The 16,435-nt window shown below is 36.1% G+C and overlaps 1 protein-coding gene across 1 annotated transcript in view; it reads left to right on the top strand.

Annotated features, from left to right (window-relative positions):
* The first annotated feature begins 585 nt into the window (after nucleotides 1–585).
* LOC137404008 (uncharacterized) overlaps nucleotides 586–16,435 on the top strand; it is a 51,393-nt gene continuing 35,543 nt past the window's right edge. Inside the window, exons 1-3 of the mRNA XM_068090166.1 lie at nucleotides 586–730; nucleotides 3,378–3,506; nucleotides 13,549–13,735. Of these exons, the coding sequence (XP_067946267.1) occupies nucleotides 3,434–3,506; nucleotides 13,549–13,735 (260 nt within the window). The 5' untranslated portion in view covers nucleotides 586–730; nucleotides 3,378–3,433. The remainder of the gene's footprint in view (nucleotides 731–3,377; nucleotides 3,507–13,548; nucleotides 13,736–16,435) is intronic.

Here is a 16,435-nt window from a genome sequence, read left to right as displayed (position 1 = left end):
GTAATGTAAATTTTGTTGCAAGTCAACCTTTAAGATTTTGATTCCCATCTAGAAAAAAATGGAGGTTTAGCTGCCGTTGTAGATTAAAGTTATCCTTGATCTTTCAGGAACACAATTTTTGCAATTAGTGGGGACTATGCAATTGTCTTTTAAATATACTTTACTTGACAAATTGAGATTATTCCGACTGCCTGAGTTACAATAGTTTACCAGTTGGGTAGCTTTGTCTAGGCTCTATGATTATATGAAGCTATGCGATACTATGACTGTTTTAAGCATTGAAACCAAAGTTCTCTTATTTTACTAGTACATGTATACAGTACTATACACACTTGATATACATACTGGTACGTGTATGTACATACATTAAACGCATATTGTTAAAGAGTTGTCTGTTCTTGGCTGTTTTGATCGCGTTACAGGTTGCATTTCGATTGGGCAAATTGCTAACTTCTCGTTCGCCTAATTGGTCACCTCACAGCGTCAGCCTAAGTTGTAACCACTGTATACAGCGACGCTACACTAAAATACCCTAACGTCTTTATTGGGTCTCTTATGTCATAGCACTAGCCAGCCATGCGACTGCTTACGCTCATTTAAACAACGCAATCGCACGCTGCAAACGAAGTAAATTGTACTAGACCTATTATAATACATCTACCGAGAGGATACGTTGAATAGCTTGTGCTGGAACTAGAATGACAGCCCAAGCCTTTATCAATACGTCTTGGTAAGATATTATTTAGCGTTATTTTAATGACTTGCACGTACTTAGCACTTAACATTCCTTGTCATTGTACATTCGAATCTAATTTAGCTGATGCAATATGACTGGATTGAGTGGAGTGTTTCAAAAGTTTATATTTCTGTTATCTGATAACACAATATAAATAATACTGATTGCCAAAGTTTTAATATTTGACCTTACAAGACTTGTTTTTTAAGATTGTTGTTCTCTAAACTTCTTTATTGCCTTGTAGAAATATCTTGAAATGGATTTTTTTGTCAGCCCGGCGTAACTAGTTTCTGAGTCGCTTTGATTTCAACGTCAGTCAATAAAACTCTTGTACTCGTTGGATGACGTTTACTATTATTTGCTCAGTAGTAAATGGTTTCAGTTTCCTTAAGTATGTTATTGATCATTGTCAAGGAACGCTTGGTCATTGAACAAACATCCGATCATCAGATGTTTTTTCAATCACCAAGCGTTACTTCATTATATACAAGATATGACTGCTTGTATGGAGTTTTCACTCAACTATCCTACTGTCAGCATGTATGTTGTCACATATGTAGGCCTATACATGTAACCAGCTAGCTCACATTTTCTGTTGAGAGCAACTTAGTTTTTTTTGCTTCACAAACATCGGTAACAATTTAGTCAAGTCATGAACCAATTCGTTCATTGGTCAAGTGCTTAACTATTTTCAATCCAGATGAACAAATCATTTATCCTACGACCAAACACAAGCGAAGCGATTGTTTGGGAGCGTTATGATAAATGCATATGTGCACACAACTCACGAAAATTATTCATCAACACCGTCGCAAACCCTTTGTACCGAAATCTCATCAACAGATTTAGCCATTTTTCAATGGAGTCGTTTAAGTATAATAACGATACAAAACACATATAAACTATTTAAATATGTTGCCAAGTCTTTAAAATTTGTAGACAATATCCTAAACCTTACCCATCTGATCGGATAATACATAACTAGACAGATTAATTTGACCTAAAATCGCTATTAAAACCTGACAAGCTTTTTTAACCAAAATTAAGACCGGCCAACGAAACGCCGATAAAGCTGTGCGACCAAGAGTAGAACCATTAAGTCGTGCGTATTTCACGAGAAAAACGTGCACATTTCACCAGTCTATAGCATTGTCCAATTGCCGAAGGTTTCTAATATCTTTCCATTTTTAATATCTTGCAAAAATATTTAATTATAAAAATATTGATTCGATTTTATAAAATTATTATATGATTTAATTATAAGAATAATCATTTGAATTTGTTTATCCGAAGGTTTCTGTAATAAACGTAGACCGTTTGAGGCGTAGACTGATTTACAGGTACGAAATTGTGGCACACAGTTTATCAGCCTATGTTTTTTTGTCCAATTTTCGAAGGTTTCATTAAATTATTTAGAACGTTAGCCAAAATTCTTTACATCTTATGTACAACCTAGGGCCAAACTACAATGCCCCTTTATATGACGAGAACATTTTTTTATTTTGCTCCAGTTGGCAGAAAACTTCCAGACACGGGAATGCTGATGCTCGCTTTCTGTTACAGATCGCTATCAAAACCATTCTACATTCAACACAACCAACTTTCAAACTGTGTATATTACACAGCAGCTTGCCATTTGACTTCTAATATTGCATTTTTCCAATTTCAGGGGAGAGATATAAACATATAATCTCTTCCTTTCATTATTGCTGTTTGTTGTACATAATACCCCCAGTACATTTTAGCTACGATTGCAGTTATCCTATTGCACTGCAGTGTCATTTGACTGCTAATATTGCATTTCTCAACCAGCAGTACCCTTTCTTTTTTCCAATATCACTTTGGTCGGGGCTGTATGACTGGGGAATTTCTAGTTACTATTATTAATTTGCGCTGACAATAAATAAAAAACCTTGTAAGCAACCTATACTTGCATTCATTTTCAGTAGTTGAATTCCGCAATGTGAAATATTTTGCACGAGGTCACAAATTGAGTATTGAAATTCTAGCATCTGGGGGTCCAATAAGTTATGATAGCGTTGCAGGCAATGGTCCAATTATTAGTCAAATGTACAACCTTATGTTTTTACAACTTTCAGTGTACCGGTTGCTTGGCTTTGTTGTCTTGGAAACTTTTCTCCTTAGTTCAGAATGCCATTGTTAACAAATACCATTGATGGACACGGTCATTGACTTCCATCCCTATCTGTCATCATTACATAACCATTTATAAATGCTCTCAGAAGATAATGCTGGTATTATAGCTGCCGTAAATGCGTGGCTTATCACAAAGAAGCTTGCGGGACTATTTCAATGGAAAATCTTTAGCAAGTCTGTTGCAAAGATGTGTAAACAGAGAGCTTCAATGAGGTGTTATACAAAAGATGTGGGTGGCTGGCGGCTAGTAACTGGGGTCTACTACTATCTTTGTGTCCCTTGAGCTGCTGTAGGAACTAATTATTTCAAGGGTATTACAACTGATATTCAATTACGTTTTGCCAAGATCTAGTATGTTCTAGCAGTCATAAGAAGGTATAATCTGTTGTCATGCGTCAGCTGTAGATGGCAGATTACAGTGACAGTCGACCAGGCAACAGCCACCTACTTGTTGTTACGGCGAAGTTATGTATTTTTATTGCAGACTGCCAGATAACTCGAGTGTAGTCGGCTGTCTCTTTTGAGTCCCGCTCTTTAGCGATGCTGCATTGTACAGGAAGTGGAGTGGCTGTGTTGCTGTCATCAATCAGTGTCCTTTTCAACTTTGCCTCTGGTAGGTTGGAGTACAGTATGAACATGTAGCAGGCAGGTTAATAAGTATACTCATAAGCTACTTGTAGTAGAAGATGCTGTGAAAGCCTCGACTTGTATCATGGTATTTCCTGTCTCGCCAGACATTCATCCGCTGTCTAAACAAAACAATAAGGAACGCAGACGAAAGACTTGCTAGAGGCAACTAGCAAGTGTTGCAGTGTCTAACGATAGGCTATGTATCTGTAGAGATCTGATTAGGCGGTCTTCGATGTTACGTATGTTTGTGGAAGGAAATCGTTGAGATTGGTCAAATGTCAAAACAGCAAGCGAAATTGAGCATCGTAAGAGCGCATCGTCTGTTGTCAATTGAGACTTTTCTTGTTTGACCAGTTGCTTACTGCTCTACCTCTTTGGACACTCCACCTTTTGGCTCTTGTTTCAAGATGCCTGTACACTGGCTTCTAATCTGACAAAATCTTGATGAGTTAAAAAACTTTTTTGTGACAAAAAATGTTTTGCAAATTCGACCTTCAGCTGCCGTTTGAACTTCTACAACTTGGAAAGGATTGATCAGTTGTGACACCCAAATTGCGGATCGATTCAGTTCAGCTCCATTCCATTTTCTCACGGTGAACAAACCAGCGTGCGCTAATAACCAATATTTGCGCTCATCATCTTAATCAGCTGTGTAGGTTTGTTGATGCTCTCATTTGTGAAACAAATGAACAGTAACAAAAATCAACTAAAAGCTTATAGCAAATTACGGCTAGCGTAGACGCTGCTTCACGCAATTCAAATTTCAATGTTCTTTGATCGTAGAAATGATCAATGAAATGTTGACGCTAATTCGAAATAGAAATTGTCTCATGCCTCATGCCTCATTACTTATTGTTGATAAAGGCTGTCATGTCTAATGCTAGACTGATCAATCGCAGACCATTTATGCAAATGGACAAGGAATTGTCCGCTGTTTGCATTCTATTTTAGGACATCTGCAGCTGAATAACATCTAAGCTATATCATATATATATATATATATATATTTTGGTATATATATAATATACACATATATAATATATATATTATATAATATTAATATTATTAATATATTATTATTAATATTATTAATAATATATATATATATTATATTGTTGTATGTAATGACTCTAAATATCAATGTGATTGCTACATTTATGAATTAGTTAAGGCATAATTTTATGTTTTTCAATTTTACGACATTACATACTGATGTGAACAAGCCATTACAGACTGATGTAAGCAAGCCATTACAGACTGATGTGAACACGCCACTACATACTGGCATGAACACAGCATTACATACTGATGTGAACACAGCATCACATACTGACAGGAACACCCATTATATACTGATGTGAACACACCATTAGGCCTACATACTGGCATGAACACGGCATTACATACTTATGTGAACACAACAGGTTACATACTGGCATGAACACAACTAGGTTACACACTGACGTGAACATGGCATTATATGCTGCCGTGAACACAGCTAGGTTACATATGTATTGACAATAAAGGGAAAAGTTAACCAGAGAGCTTAGGCTAGTAGTAAATACTATCATATTTACAGATGGTGTTTGAAGTTATGCTGATGATAAAACAGCCTTGGTTTGACAGATCATCTGTAATGATGTTTAGGTTTTAGACAAGTGAAAAGCTTTGAACTCGTGATTTGAAAATATCAAAAATAGTAAAAGATTTTTTGTACTTGAAAGTGGTAATTACTGCTATATAAATCAATATGGTAGCTATTATTGAAAATGTAGCATCATCACCCTGCTGAGCATTCCATTGGAGAAGAATAATTTCCTGGGTCACTCATAGCGTGGGTCAACCATCTGACGCTGCTATCTAAAAATTTGTGTATCACAACAGGCCTGACTAAGCTGACTAGCACTATGTTTCCATGATGCGCAGTGCTTCGGAGTTGCGCTATCTCCGAATCATGGAAACAGCGTCTTCGCACTGAAATCACTGCGCACTGATCAGTGCGAAGCCAGTGCAAATTCGCAGCAAGGAAACAGCGACTGCGCAGTGGCTGCGCATAGCTCTCATGCCGTGGAGATGGATTTTTCGATGGCCATAAACTAGTACAAAGGTTGTCCTGCTAATCTTGTTTTTTCACTATTCTTCCGATCATCTTCCACATAAATTTAATTATGGTCTGCATTCACGAGGATGATGAGGTGATTACTTTCCTGGACTTTGTTATCGATGCCAACACTTCGAAAAATAGGTGGCAAGTCCTAAATTAACGTTTAAATAATATATTACTTAAAAAATATTTATTAAAAATATATTACTATGTAAAGAGTGTGTTAAGGTTTGTAAAACCTTGTGAATGTGTATTGTAAATAAAAGTATGACGACAGAATCATAAAAAAAGACTGTTTATGACGTTCGGTATCCGTGATCGATTCTATTTCTCCATCAGGCGATTCAATTTATACAATTTCTCTTCTCTGGCTAATTTGCGGTATTTGCTGAAAACCACTGCGCAGCATGGAAACGTACAATCCCTTCGACTTCGGAGGGGCTGCTTCGCAGTACTGCGCACCATGGAAACATAGTGTAGGAGTGTCTTCTCAATGGGAAATAGATGAGAGCTTTTTCTCTTTAATTTATGACATTTTGTTGTTGTGCCATCTTTTGTTCCTTATCTAAATTGGAAGAGCCAGTCTTTTACTCATCAACCTCGTTATGAAAGAAAACAGGCTGACACTTACGATCACAGTGTTTCCATGGCGATCACTGCGTTTCCATGATGCAGTTATTTTGCAGGTTTGTTCATCCTCAAAATACAAACTGCAAAAATGCGCGAGTCAAGTGAGTTTTTTTGCTCACAATTTTTTTACCGAATGTTTCAAGCTGGTGAAAAATGTAAACGATGCTTTGAGATGATGCGCAAGTAAACGCTGCACATACTATTGCTTTTTAAACATTTCCATACTTGAGTCATTATTTCGATTTGAGCAGTTCCGGATGCACCGCTATGACCTCTCGCATAGAATTTCTTATCTTCCTTATCAAAGCGCCTGCATTACTTCGGAACATGCGTGAATATCCATTGAAACACTTATAACACTAACTCAATATGTGCATCTCCAAATCCGCACAATCCACATAATGAAAATAGTGATAAAGCATTGCTTATTGTACGGATAGCTTTGCCATTCAAATAATTTTTTCTAATTCAACTCTTCTACCATAAAAAGCTTTTATAATGGCTCACCTTAGTATCCATACAAAAACATTGATCGCAGAGTTAACGAATCCACCCAGAATTTCGCCACAATAAATCTAGGATATGGCGTTTATCATTTTGCCAAAAAATTGTATCAAATAGTTTCTTTTACTCAGAAATCGCAGAATAATATCGCGGTTAAAAAATGTTTTATTTTCGGTTTAGGATGCATGAAAAGAAAAACTGTAAATAGTGACAAAAAAGTATTTCAGGTGGTGAAATTCTTCAACTTTGGGTCTCAGACATTTCTGACGACTATATTTTTTATATCAGAGAGTGGGGTCTACGTTTTGGTCAAACTATGGAAACGATAGCATTTTTCTTTAGCGGCGTTTTCTTTTTTTCCAGTTCTGTGAAACTGAAAATAGTAAACATGGATTTAGTCTTTTAACTCTCTTAGGGATACTGTAGCTTATGCAGCATTACTAAGTGTACAAGTAATAAAAGATTTTTGGCATTAATTAATTCTATCAGAACCAATAAAAATTTGCTTAGGGAAAGCATTAACCCTTTGAACCCTGGCCGTTTTTGTCAATACGTGTCAGTAACCCTAGGCAATTTGTCCAACGACCCCAAGTTTTTAAACTTTTATTAAGTACAGTCAAACATGGATAACTCGCCCACGGATAGCTCGAACACATGGTTAATTCGAACGGTTTCTTTGGTCCGTTCCCACGTAATGATAAATTGCTATAGATAACTCGAACTCAACACTGTTAACTCGAACTGTTTTTTGCCCAACGGCTACCGAAGCGGTTGTTATCGCTTTAGAAAATCACTTTATTCCAAGCCGTAGAGGCAAACCTCAACTTTTCGTAATTCATAAGCGTCGTTATTACCACCATCGGCAAAATATTTTTGTCAACGACTTTTCTAAAGGTTTGGTGAAATTTGATTTATACCAAACATCCGCTTAGCGATCGCCCTTCGGAAGCAAGGTAAAGCGAGGTAATCTTTGCATAAACTTCAAGAAAAATCGGCAAAATTGATCGTGGGTAAAATGCTCAAAAGAAAACTATGTCTTTTCTTTTGAGCATTTCAACAACGATCAAGTTTTGTCAATGTCAATTTAAAAAACGTCCTGGCAATAACATCATCTCAAACAACAAACCAATCTCAAGTGATAGAAAAATCTATACTTTTTGATAAAAACGTTTTAAACTTTACATCAGAAGCATTTAATTTGGAACAAGTCATTTGTGCTTTTGATTTATATTATAGTTTGTATATGTACATGTATCTACTAATAAATAAGTAAATACATGGACTTGTGACAGTGCTAAGATAACTTGAACGCTCTGATAATTCGAACACTTTCGCTCGGTCCCGTGAAGTTCGAGTTATCCATGTTTGACTGTATATCTAAATGTGCTCATAATACAATGATATTTGGTAAAGCACTAGTAAAAAAGTCGGAAAACCCACAGCAAATGTAATCAAACAGAAAAAACAGTACTTCACCGTTATTCGGACTAAAACTATAGAAGTTCGTATGGTTTTAAAACTCTTGAAAGCATTTACAGTAGTATCATATTCATTGAGCACATGTTCATCACCATTTCATGACTCAAAATATACTGGAAAATTATAGTTAGTACAATAAAATTCTTTATTTTTATCACAATCATTTATGACCTACCAACGAATGAGTCATCGATTTTTTCCGTGATATCGTTCTAATAAAGTTTGTTATTATAACGAAGGAAATAGATAATGATATTTGAAAACTGCTACAAATGAAAGTGAAATTTCTGGTCTAGCATCCTGTGCAAGAATTACTTTGATTTGTTTACGCTGTTACTTAGAAACAGCTTTTGTAAACAAAGCCATGTGAATGCAGAAATTCCGGCCATTAGAATTCAAAGGGTTAAAGGTATGGCCACACATAACGATTTTTTTGTTGATTCTGAACGAAATCACGAAATGAACAAAACACAGAATTATTCAGCCGAAATTCACGGAATTGTCAGAGCTGTGCATGCACACCAAAATCGTCGACGAAACGCTTTTAATAGCTAAATAAATTATTAGGGAGCACAAATCTATCAGCTTTTGCAATTTATGTAGTAAGAAGCACATAACGCGATGTGACACACAAGAAAAATACGAACGCGATATGCCATAGTAAAAATGATGCAACTGACTTGACTGCGCTAAAGATGGCAGCTCTTTCTACAACAGAACTTTTGCTGCTAAAAAAATTTGTTAAAAATTATTTGAAAAGAAACAATTTGTAACCACTAACCATAGTGCCCGAGCGATGAAGAATCAACAATGGCGCAATCTAGGTAGTTGCATCGTATGTACTGTGTCAAATTGCGCGGGTACTTTTATTGTGTATCGTAATACATTTCTTGGACTATGTAAATTGCAAAAGCTGCTAAAGTAGTGCTCGCTAATAATTAGTTGAGCCAATTAAAAGCGTTTCGTCGTCGATTTCAGTGTGCATGCGCAGCTTTGACAATTCTGTGAATTTCGGCCGAATAATTCTGCGTTTTTCGTTTATTTCGTGATTTTCATCAGAATCAACGAAAAAATTGTTACGTGTGGCCGTACTTTAAAAGTAGCCATGTTTAGTTTGACTTTTTCGCTGCCAGGGCAGGTACCTCTTGGTTGGCCCACCTGAGAGTTCCATATAAGAACAGCATATAAACTATTTTCCTTATTGTGGCATGTACAGCACTGTTCATCAGCCTGATATTGATCACAGATGTTGCTGTTCAGATTTAACAGGAAATGCTGAAATGTTAGTTGTCGATTGTCATACGTGACAAACAAAGCTTCCCGACTATAGAACTCTGAGATGTAACGCTGTTGAAAGACGCTTGCTTTTCTATATGATTACTTATGGTATATTTCAAATGCTCGCGTCTCAAACATGTCGTCATTGTATTCTTGTTAGTCAATTAAATTAAATACTAGCAATTGACCTTGTAATCATCTAATATTGCGGTGTCTCCTGGTCTTGCATACTGTCAAATCTCCAGTCAGAGATCACTTACACACACCAACTTTTGACATATAACATAGAATTTGAGGAGATATTTGCCTCTGTGTCCAAAGAAATGTTTAACACATGATCAGCATAATTTTTCATAACATATGGTATTGTATGCAAAATTAAGTTAAAATGTGATGTGAAAATAATGAAATTATAAAACCTAAGTTAGACAATATTTAATGTTAATTTAGAGTAAGTTATACCATGTATTTCTATCACTCTCTACCATAAAACTCTCTATCATAAAAGGTAAGATAACACATAGAAACCTCTTTTTGATGAATTTTTACTTTAATTTTTACATATAAGCCTAGGTTGGTTTTTCATTTGTTTTCTCACACAATTTTATATTATACACCTGTTTTAATTGTATATACAATTAAAAATTTATCAATCCTTTCAGGCTTTAGAACAAATTAAACAAAATTCAATGCATTCATATAAAAATCTGCTTCAAAATACGACCGTTTTGAAATCGGAAACAGATATCAGAATAGATCGACTTTGTATGTCAAAGTTTGACTACACTTTAATAGTGAAATAATTACGACATGAGGCAAGGTCATGAGATTTGAGTACCATAGTTACGTGTATCCACTCAGGGGATGGGAATTCTTAGGGCGAGTAGGTGAGCCAGATTATCACTGGTCACTGAGACTGCTATAGAAAAACATTTACTAGAGTGCATCTTTAGTGAGCCAGTGTCTGGCGTGCGCCTAAGCGGAAAAGTGTCTCTTCAGTTTAATAAACACTTTTGCTGATGACCTCTCACTGTTTGTCTTCATAATCACATTCAAACGACTAAACTTTTAGTGGTAAAAAAGTCACTACTCCATTACGATCACAATCATTTCAAGGCATATCGACTCTCAACCCTAATATTCACAATCGGAATAGCCCAGCGTCGTTCACAAGGCTTGCTTAATGTTCATTAATGGCACTAGCCTTTCAAGATTCTCCTAAAGGGAAGCTACCAAGGATTTACTATTTATAACACCTGATCAAGCGTTGTAGCAGTGATGATTGTAAGAGACTGGAGCCAAGAAATCAAACACACTGCAGCGAACATCAAGGAATTCAAAGAGGGAGAGGAGGCACTATTGTTTTAATTATAGATAGTGTAAATACTCAAAAGTCATAACTCTGTTTACTCGGCTGTTCACGGAATCACAGCTGCTCGCAATCAAATTAGATCCTTTTACAAACAAGGCATTATTGTTAGGCGACTTTTTTCTTTATCAAAGCATTAGAAGACCTCAATCGATTGCATTAACTAGGCTAATTTGTTAGACTGAGTGCGAGGCAGTTGACGGATACTGGGTAGTTGTAGGCGTGACTGCAGGCTGCACTCTAGACATTATGCAGCGTCGAATATCAAGATGTCATTGCAGTTCGTTGTCATCCTCACTCAATATTTTGGCATTTAATTCTTTTCCTTTAAGGCTACACAGTTGTTGTATAGGAACAATTTTTGTTCCTATAAAAGTCACCTTGTATGACAACACAAAGCGATCGATCTTTTTTAGGATTTTCTTCGACTTCAGAAGTCCCATATTGACCAATGATGAAATTAAGCGCTTTTTTTAATAAACTTTTTTGATTTTTATAATTTGCGGTTTAATGAATTATCACATGGTGAACTTATGATTTCAATTAACTTCTTAAAACGCTAGAGACTAACAGAGTTAATCAATGATGTTTGAGCAATAGAAAATCACTCCAATCGCACATCAGTAAGGTAGAATTAGTACCTGTATCATTATCATCATAGGCTGAACATATCAGTCCCTGTTGTTGAGAACAAAACATCAGCTTGTGTAAAAAATCCATAAAAACTCAACCCATTTGTTCACTTACTGGTAAAAATTTTAGTGTCAAGCCAGTGGTAACTAAAAAAATGATAGAATTGTGTCAGACAGTTATGGTGTTGAGTGCATTTTGTAATCATATTGTGTGCTACCACTATTATCATAACTCAATAGCAAAAAATCTCAACGACGTTGCTGCGTCACTTGCTGCCCACCGTTGAAAAAAAGCTCTATTTTGCAAAAAAGATTTTTATTGTCAGTCATGAGTAGCGGTATAACTGGCTTTTATAGTTATTTAATGGTGTGTCTCGAAGTGATTAATTTCTTTATTATATATTGGTGGGCCTTCTGTTCCATTGGCGCTCGATATAGGTTAGATAGAGAAATATCTCAGCCTCTCCTTCCCTTCTTCTTCCATGGTGGACAGCTCCAATGTTGTTTACTTGACATGGTTTCATCACTCAAGTATGCGAAGTGACCTTTAATCAAATCCCTTGAAGGCAAATATTCTGGGTAGGGCCATGCTTCTTTTTATCAAACAACCTCCCGTTACAACGTTACTAAATGTGTGACATTCATTAGGTTATTAGCTTGGACTCTTATAATAAACCTAGTATGTGAGGCAGCCAGTGGCTCAACAGCTTAACGGTATGCTGTATTTTGAGTGGCTACTCCGGCTTATGTCCGGCTCATGGCTCTTTCTTTATCTGGATCCTGATTTCAGCGGACATCTTTTTGATCGACTAGATGTGTTCACATAACTTTTATCTGCTTTGTCTGATAGAAAGAATGGAGATAGAGTATTCATGTGCACTTATTACTAACTGGCAGTTTTCCATTAATTCGTTGTCATCAGAGGAACTGATTTTTAATAACCTTTGGTTCCCATCGGCAGGCATCTTGCAGCAGGTGGTATTTGGTGTCACAGTTTTATTACTTCTCACGTCATCAACTTAACGGCCTTCGTCTGTCCCTCTTATCGCTTTTGAAGTACCTCAATTGTTATATGATCATATATCAAGTGAGAGACTTCACAAGCAGTGGGAACTCAACTCCCAACTCCTGTCTTCTTACACCATTGTCTTGTTGTATAAGTATAGTACATGCTTGCCAAGTGGTACGAACCCTCTGAAGTAAGAACTCTGTTGTTTATAGCAGTACTAGTACCTTTGTTTATAACTACTAACTCAACAAGAGTAATATGCGGCGGTGAAGCAGTGTAAAAGAAAGGAACAATTCATTGTCAAAGAATAGATTAAAAAAATAGCGTTTAAAAGTCGCTTTTATAAATGGCCTTCAGAAATGGTCTTCAGAAATGGTCTTTAAAAATGGCCTTTAAATTGCCCTTGGAAGATGGACTTTAAAAATGGCTAGAAAAATTGAGAAAAAGCAGCAGATACAGCAGAAAAACACAATAATATACATAACTAAATGCAATGCGGAGTGTGTCAGAGTGTCTATTGTATGGACAACTCCTGTCATTTGTGTGGGGCAACCTCTGCATGATTTTACTGCATTAGTGAATCACCATAGATCTGGTGCTTGCGGCTCTCACAGGCGCTCTTTATAGCAACAGTAATAGTTGGGATCGATACCCTCAAGCTTTGGTAACTATGAGTGGAAAATAGCAATGTCGAAGTACCTACTGTTAAGGTAAAGTAAGTAAGTTAAGTTAATAATAGTTATAACAATAGTTGAGTTATAATAAATAATAAGTTGATAATAAAAGTTAAGTCAATTTTTTTAAGAGTCAAAGGTGTAAGTTTGGGAAGATTTTAAAACCAATTACTCAATTTTCATGTATTTTACTGTTTGTATTTGTAAAATCCTTATAATGTAAACGTTCCTGGAACGGATTATTTATGTTGTAGTAGCGTCTACTATAGTCTAACCGAGGACCGAGTAGGTCTGGTAAGCTATCTGCTGTAAGAAAGCATCTCGAACAGTTGTGATGCTGTTTTAGGAAATTGGCTGGCAAGAAACGAGGATAATACCAAATATGCATATGGCTGTCTGAATGCAGGTGTTGTAAGCATAGCCTGTAGTCCTTATGAAATTATCACCATAGTAGACGTGGCTTATGGTGGTGAGCCGGAGGAAGAAGGGTGTCCCACCAAGTTTACCCAACAGAACGATTGCCAGCAGTCGAGGTAGGGATAAGGAAGTGTTATAAGGTGTGTGAGTCCAACACTTGGTCACTGAGAGATTCTCCAGTCAAACCTCTACTTACGACTTTAGTTCTTTCCTAGATATGATGTGCATACAAATAAGTCATATGTTGGAAATAAATTTTCATAAGAATATATTGTATTCTCATGTATAAGAATTCATTTAATTCATTTCATCTCCTTCGATAGCTCTTTCATAAACATTGCTGGTAATTACTTGCACCATTTTAACAAGTGTAACACATCCAGTATGTAGAACATGACACGTAAAAACTAAAATATAAATCATTAAAAATTATTGTTACGTTGCCATGGATACACAAAAGTAAGTGTAGGTTCAGAGGATACGGGATGTAATAGAGGTTGGCTCAGTAACTTGCTATAACACAGATTAGGTAAAGTTCAAATTAACTTGGCTTTTATTCTTATAATCTTTCATATATATTTTTGTGTTTTATTTTTAATTTTATTAGTTTTTCACATTTATTTGTGAAACTGCATTGTTTTGAACGTCAATTGTTGGAAGCTAGATTTCAAGTGTTAAAGGTTGACTTTCAAGTGTTAAAGGTTGACTTGCAGCACAATTCACATTACAGTTATTTGGTATCAAAAGATTCACTATGTCTTACTCTGTTGTGTTGTAAGTGCAAAATATATGGGAATGTGATTACAAGTTCTTAAAAGATCAAAAACGAACAGTTAATCGCAGCCACACGAGACCGCTGTAGTTTGGATTCTCTTTCCAAAACGGCTCAAATGGGACGTAGTTGTTACAAGATGGTTTCTGTTTACACTTTCATGCAACCTCATTCGTCGAAATATTTTCACAAATATTCAATAAAACCATGTCTATTGTTCTTACGCATCTATTTTATCGTCATTGTATTGCTGTCACTTTTAGCACTGATATCTTATAACTTACCGTAAAAATTCGTTATATTTTTTAACCTTAGCTCGAAGGAGTACATATCATTGTCTGATAATCATGACGAGCCTGTTGGTCACTTGTGATAATCGAAAATTGCTGCAGAAATTATTTGCGAAGTATTCGGTCGCATGATCAGATTACGACTTGACGATTAGATCCAGTCGAAACAAAACTGTGTAGTAGCGAGCATCTATATTTGATACGAGGTCTTCGGTAAAACCCGAAGTGTTTGTCATAAACTAGTGCTACGATAAGTTTTATATTGAGCATTTTATTGGCCTTTCAATTCACGTGGGAACATCACGTGACAAGACAATAACCAACTGTAATGACTACGTCAGAGAAATAAAGAGATTCCAATCTACGGCGGCTTTTCGTTTTCGACCTTTTAAGAGCTTGTAATCACATTACCACATATTTGCACCTACAACACAGCAGAGTAAGACATGGTGAATCTTTTGATAGCAAATAACTGTAACTTGAATTTTGTTGCAAGTCAACCTTTAAGTAAAATCCTTGCTGTAGTTGTATTTTGAAAAGTTTGTATGTTGAGGTGATTGGAAGTAGAGGTTTTACCAGACCAGGTCATGCAATGGCGCATCCTACAAGATCAAAGTTTTAGACTATCTCACGCCAGTCAGATTCTCCTACATAAAATAATCTAATCAGATTCTTTTCTCACACAACATTTTTGCCAAAGCAATCCTAGACAGCCAAAAGTCAGAAATCCATCAGTTTAATGCGATGAATATGGGGAAATGAACATGTTGATTTGCAAAACAAGATTAACTGTATTCAGTGTTTAGTCTAACTGCCTGGAGCCTATGCCATCGGTGCTCTGTAAAAGGATACGCCAATACATCAAGAAGAACCTTTTTCCTCTTTTTCATATCATGTTACAAAATTTTATCATTCATCCATTTATGGTGTTACTTTCCCCTTTAAACAAATATTCTGAAGCACAAAGAATGTTGACACGACATGTACTGTCATTGCGTTCACTGCACCTGCCTACGTAAGCTGCTAGTTTCTCGTTCCCTTAGCAAGTAACTCTAAATACAGGGAACACTATGTTCATAAATTACATAAATTGCAAGTTACCATAGACACTGTGTTCAAAACTAACAAGTCACTATAGACTAGTGCTGGGCACGGGTAATAAAACTCGTTGAACTCGCGGGTTTATCTTCTCTTGAGTTTCTTGTAATAGAAATTTTGAATATTTCGATCTTGCAGGTTCGGGTTTTGACTTGCGAGTTCGGGTTTTGGTACACGAATCCGTTGAGTAGAGTGGACAAAAACTCGGTCTATTACGGTCTGCGCTCTAAGCGCTTTTTAACAACCCGCCTGTTAATGCTGTGAGCACAAATACCGGTCAATAGCAAATAGTAAAAAATAATTATTAAATAAACTGAATAGAATTATAATTGCTTTAGAATTTTTAGACATGAAACCCGTATCAACAAACCCGATACCCGAAAAACCCATTGGTCAAAAAGTACTGGTGCCCGGCACTACTATAGACACTATATTCATACCTGATTTTTTATTCATTTGTTATTATTGCATTTTGTCCCACATTTACTGCTAGCTTCCTCTTTCCCACTCTCGATGATCTAAATTAGACCAATCTTTTGAAAGACCAATATTTTTTCAATGGAAAATTCGGTTATTTTTTAGTTAGACTTAGGACTGACTCTTTTTTGATGACCCTCAATGACACCTTATTCTCTTTTAGTTGGTCCTATGACACC

Source organism: Watersipora subatra, chromosome 9, assembly GCF_963576615.1.
Source record: "Watersipora subatra chromosome 9, tzWatSuba1.1, whole genome shotgun sequence".
Classification (NCBI taxonomy): Eukaryota; Metazoa; Bryozoa; class Gymnolaemata; order Cheilostomatida; family Watersiporidae; genus Watersipora; species Watersipora subatra.
This window is presented reverse-complemented; position numbering and strand designations above follow the sequence as displayed.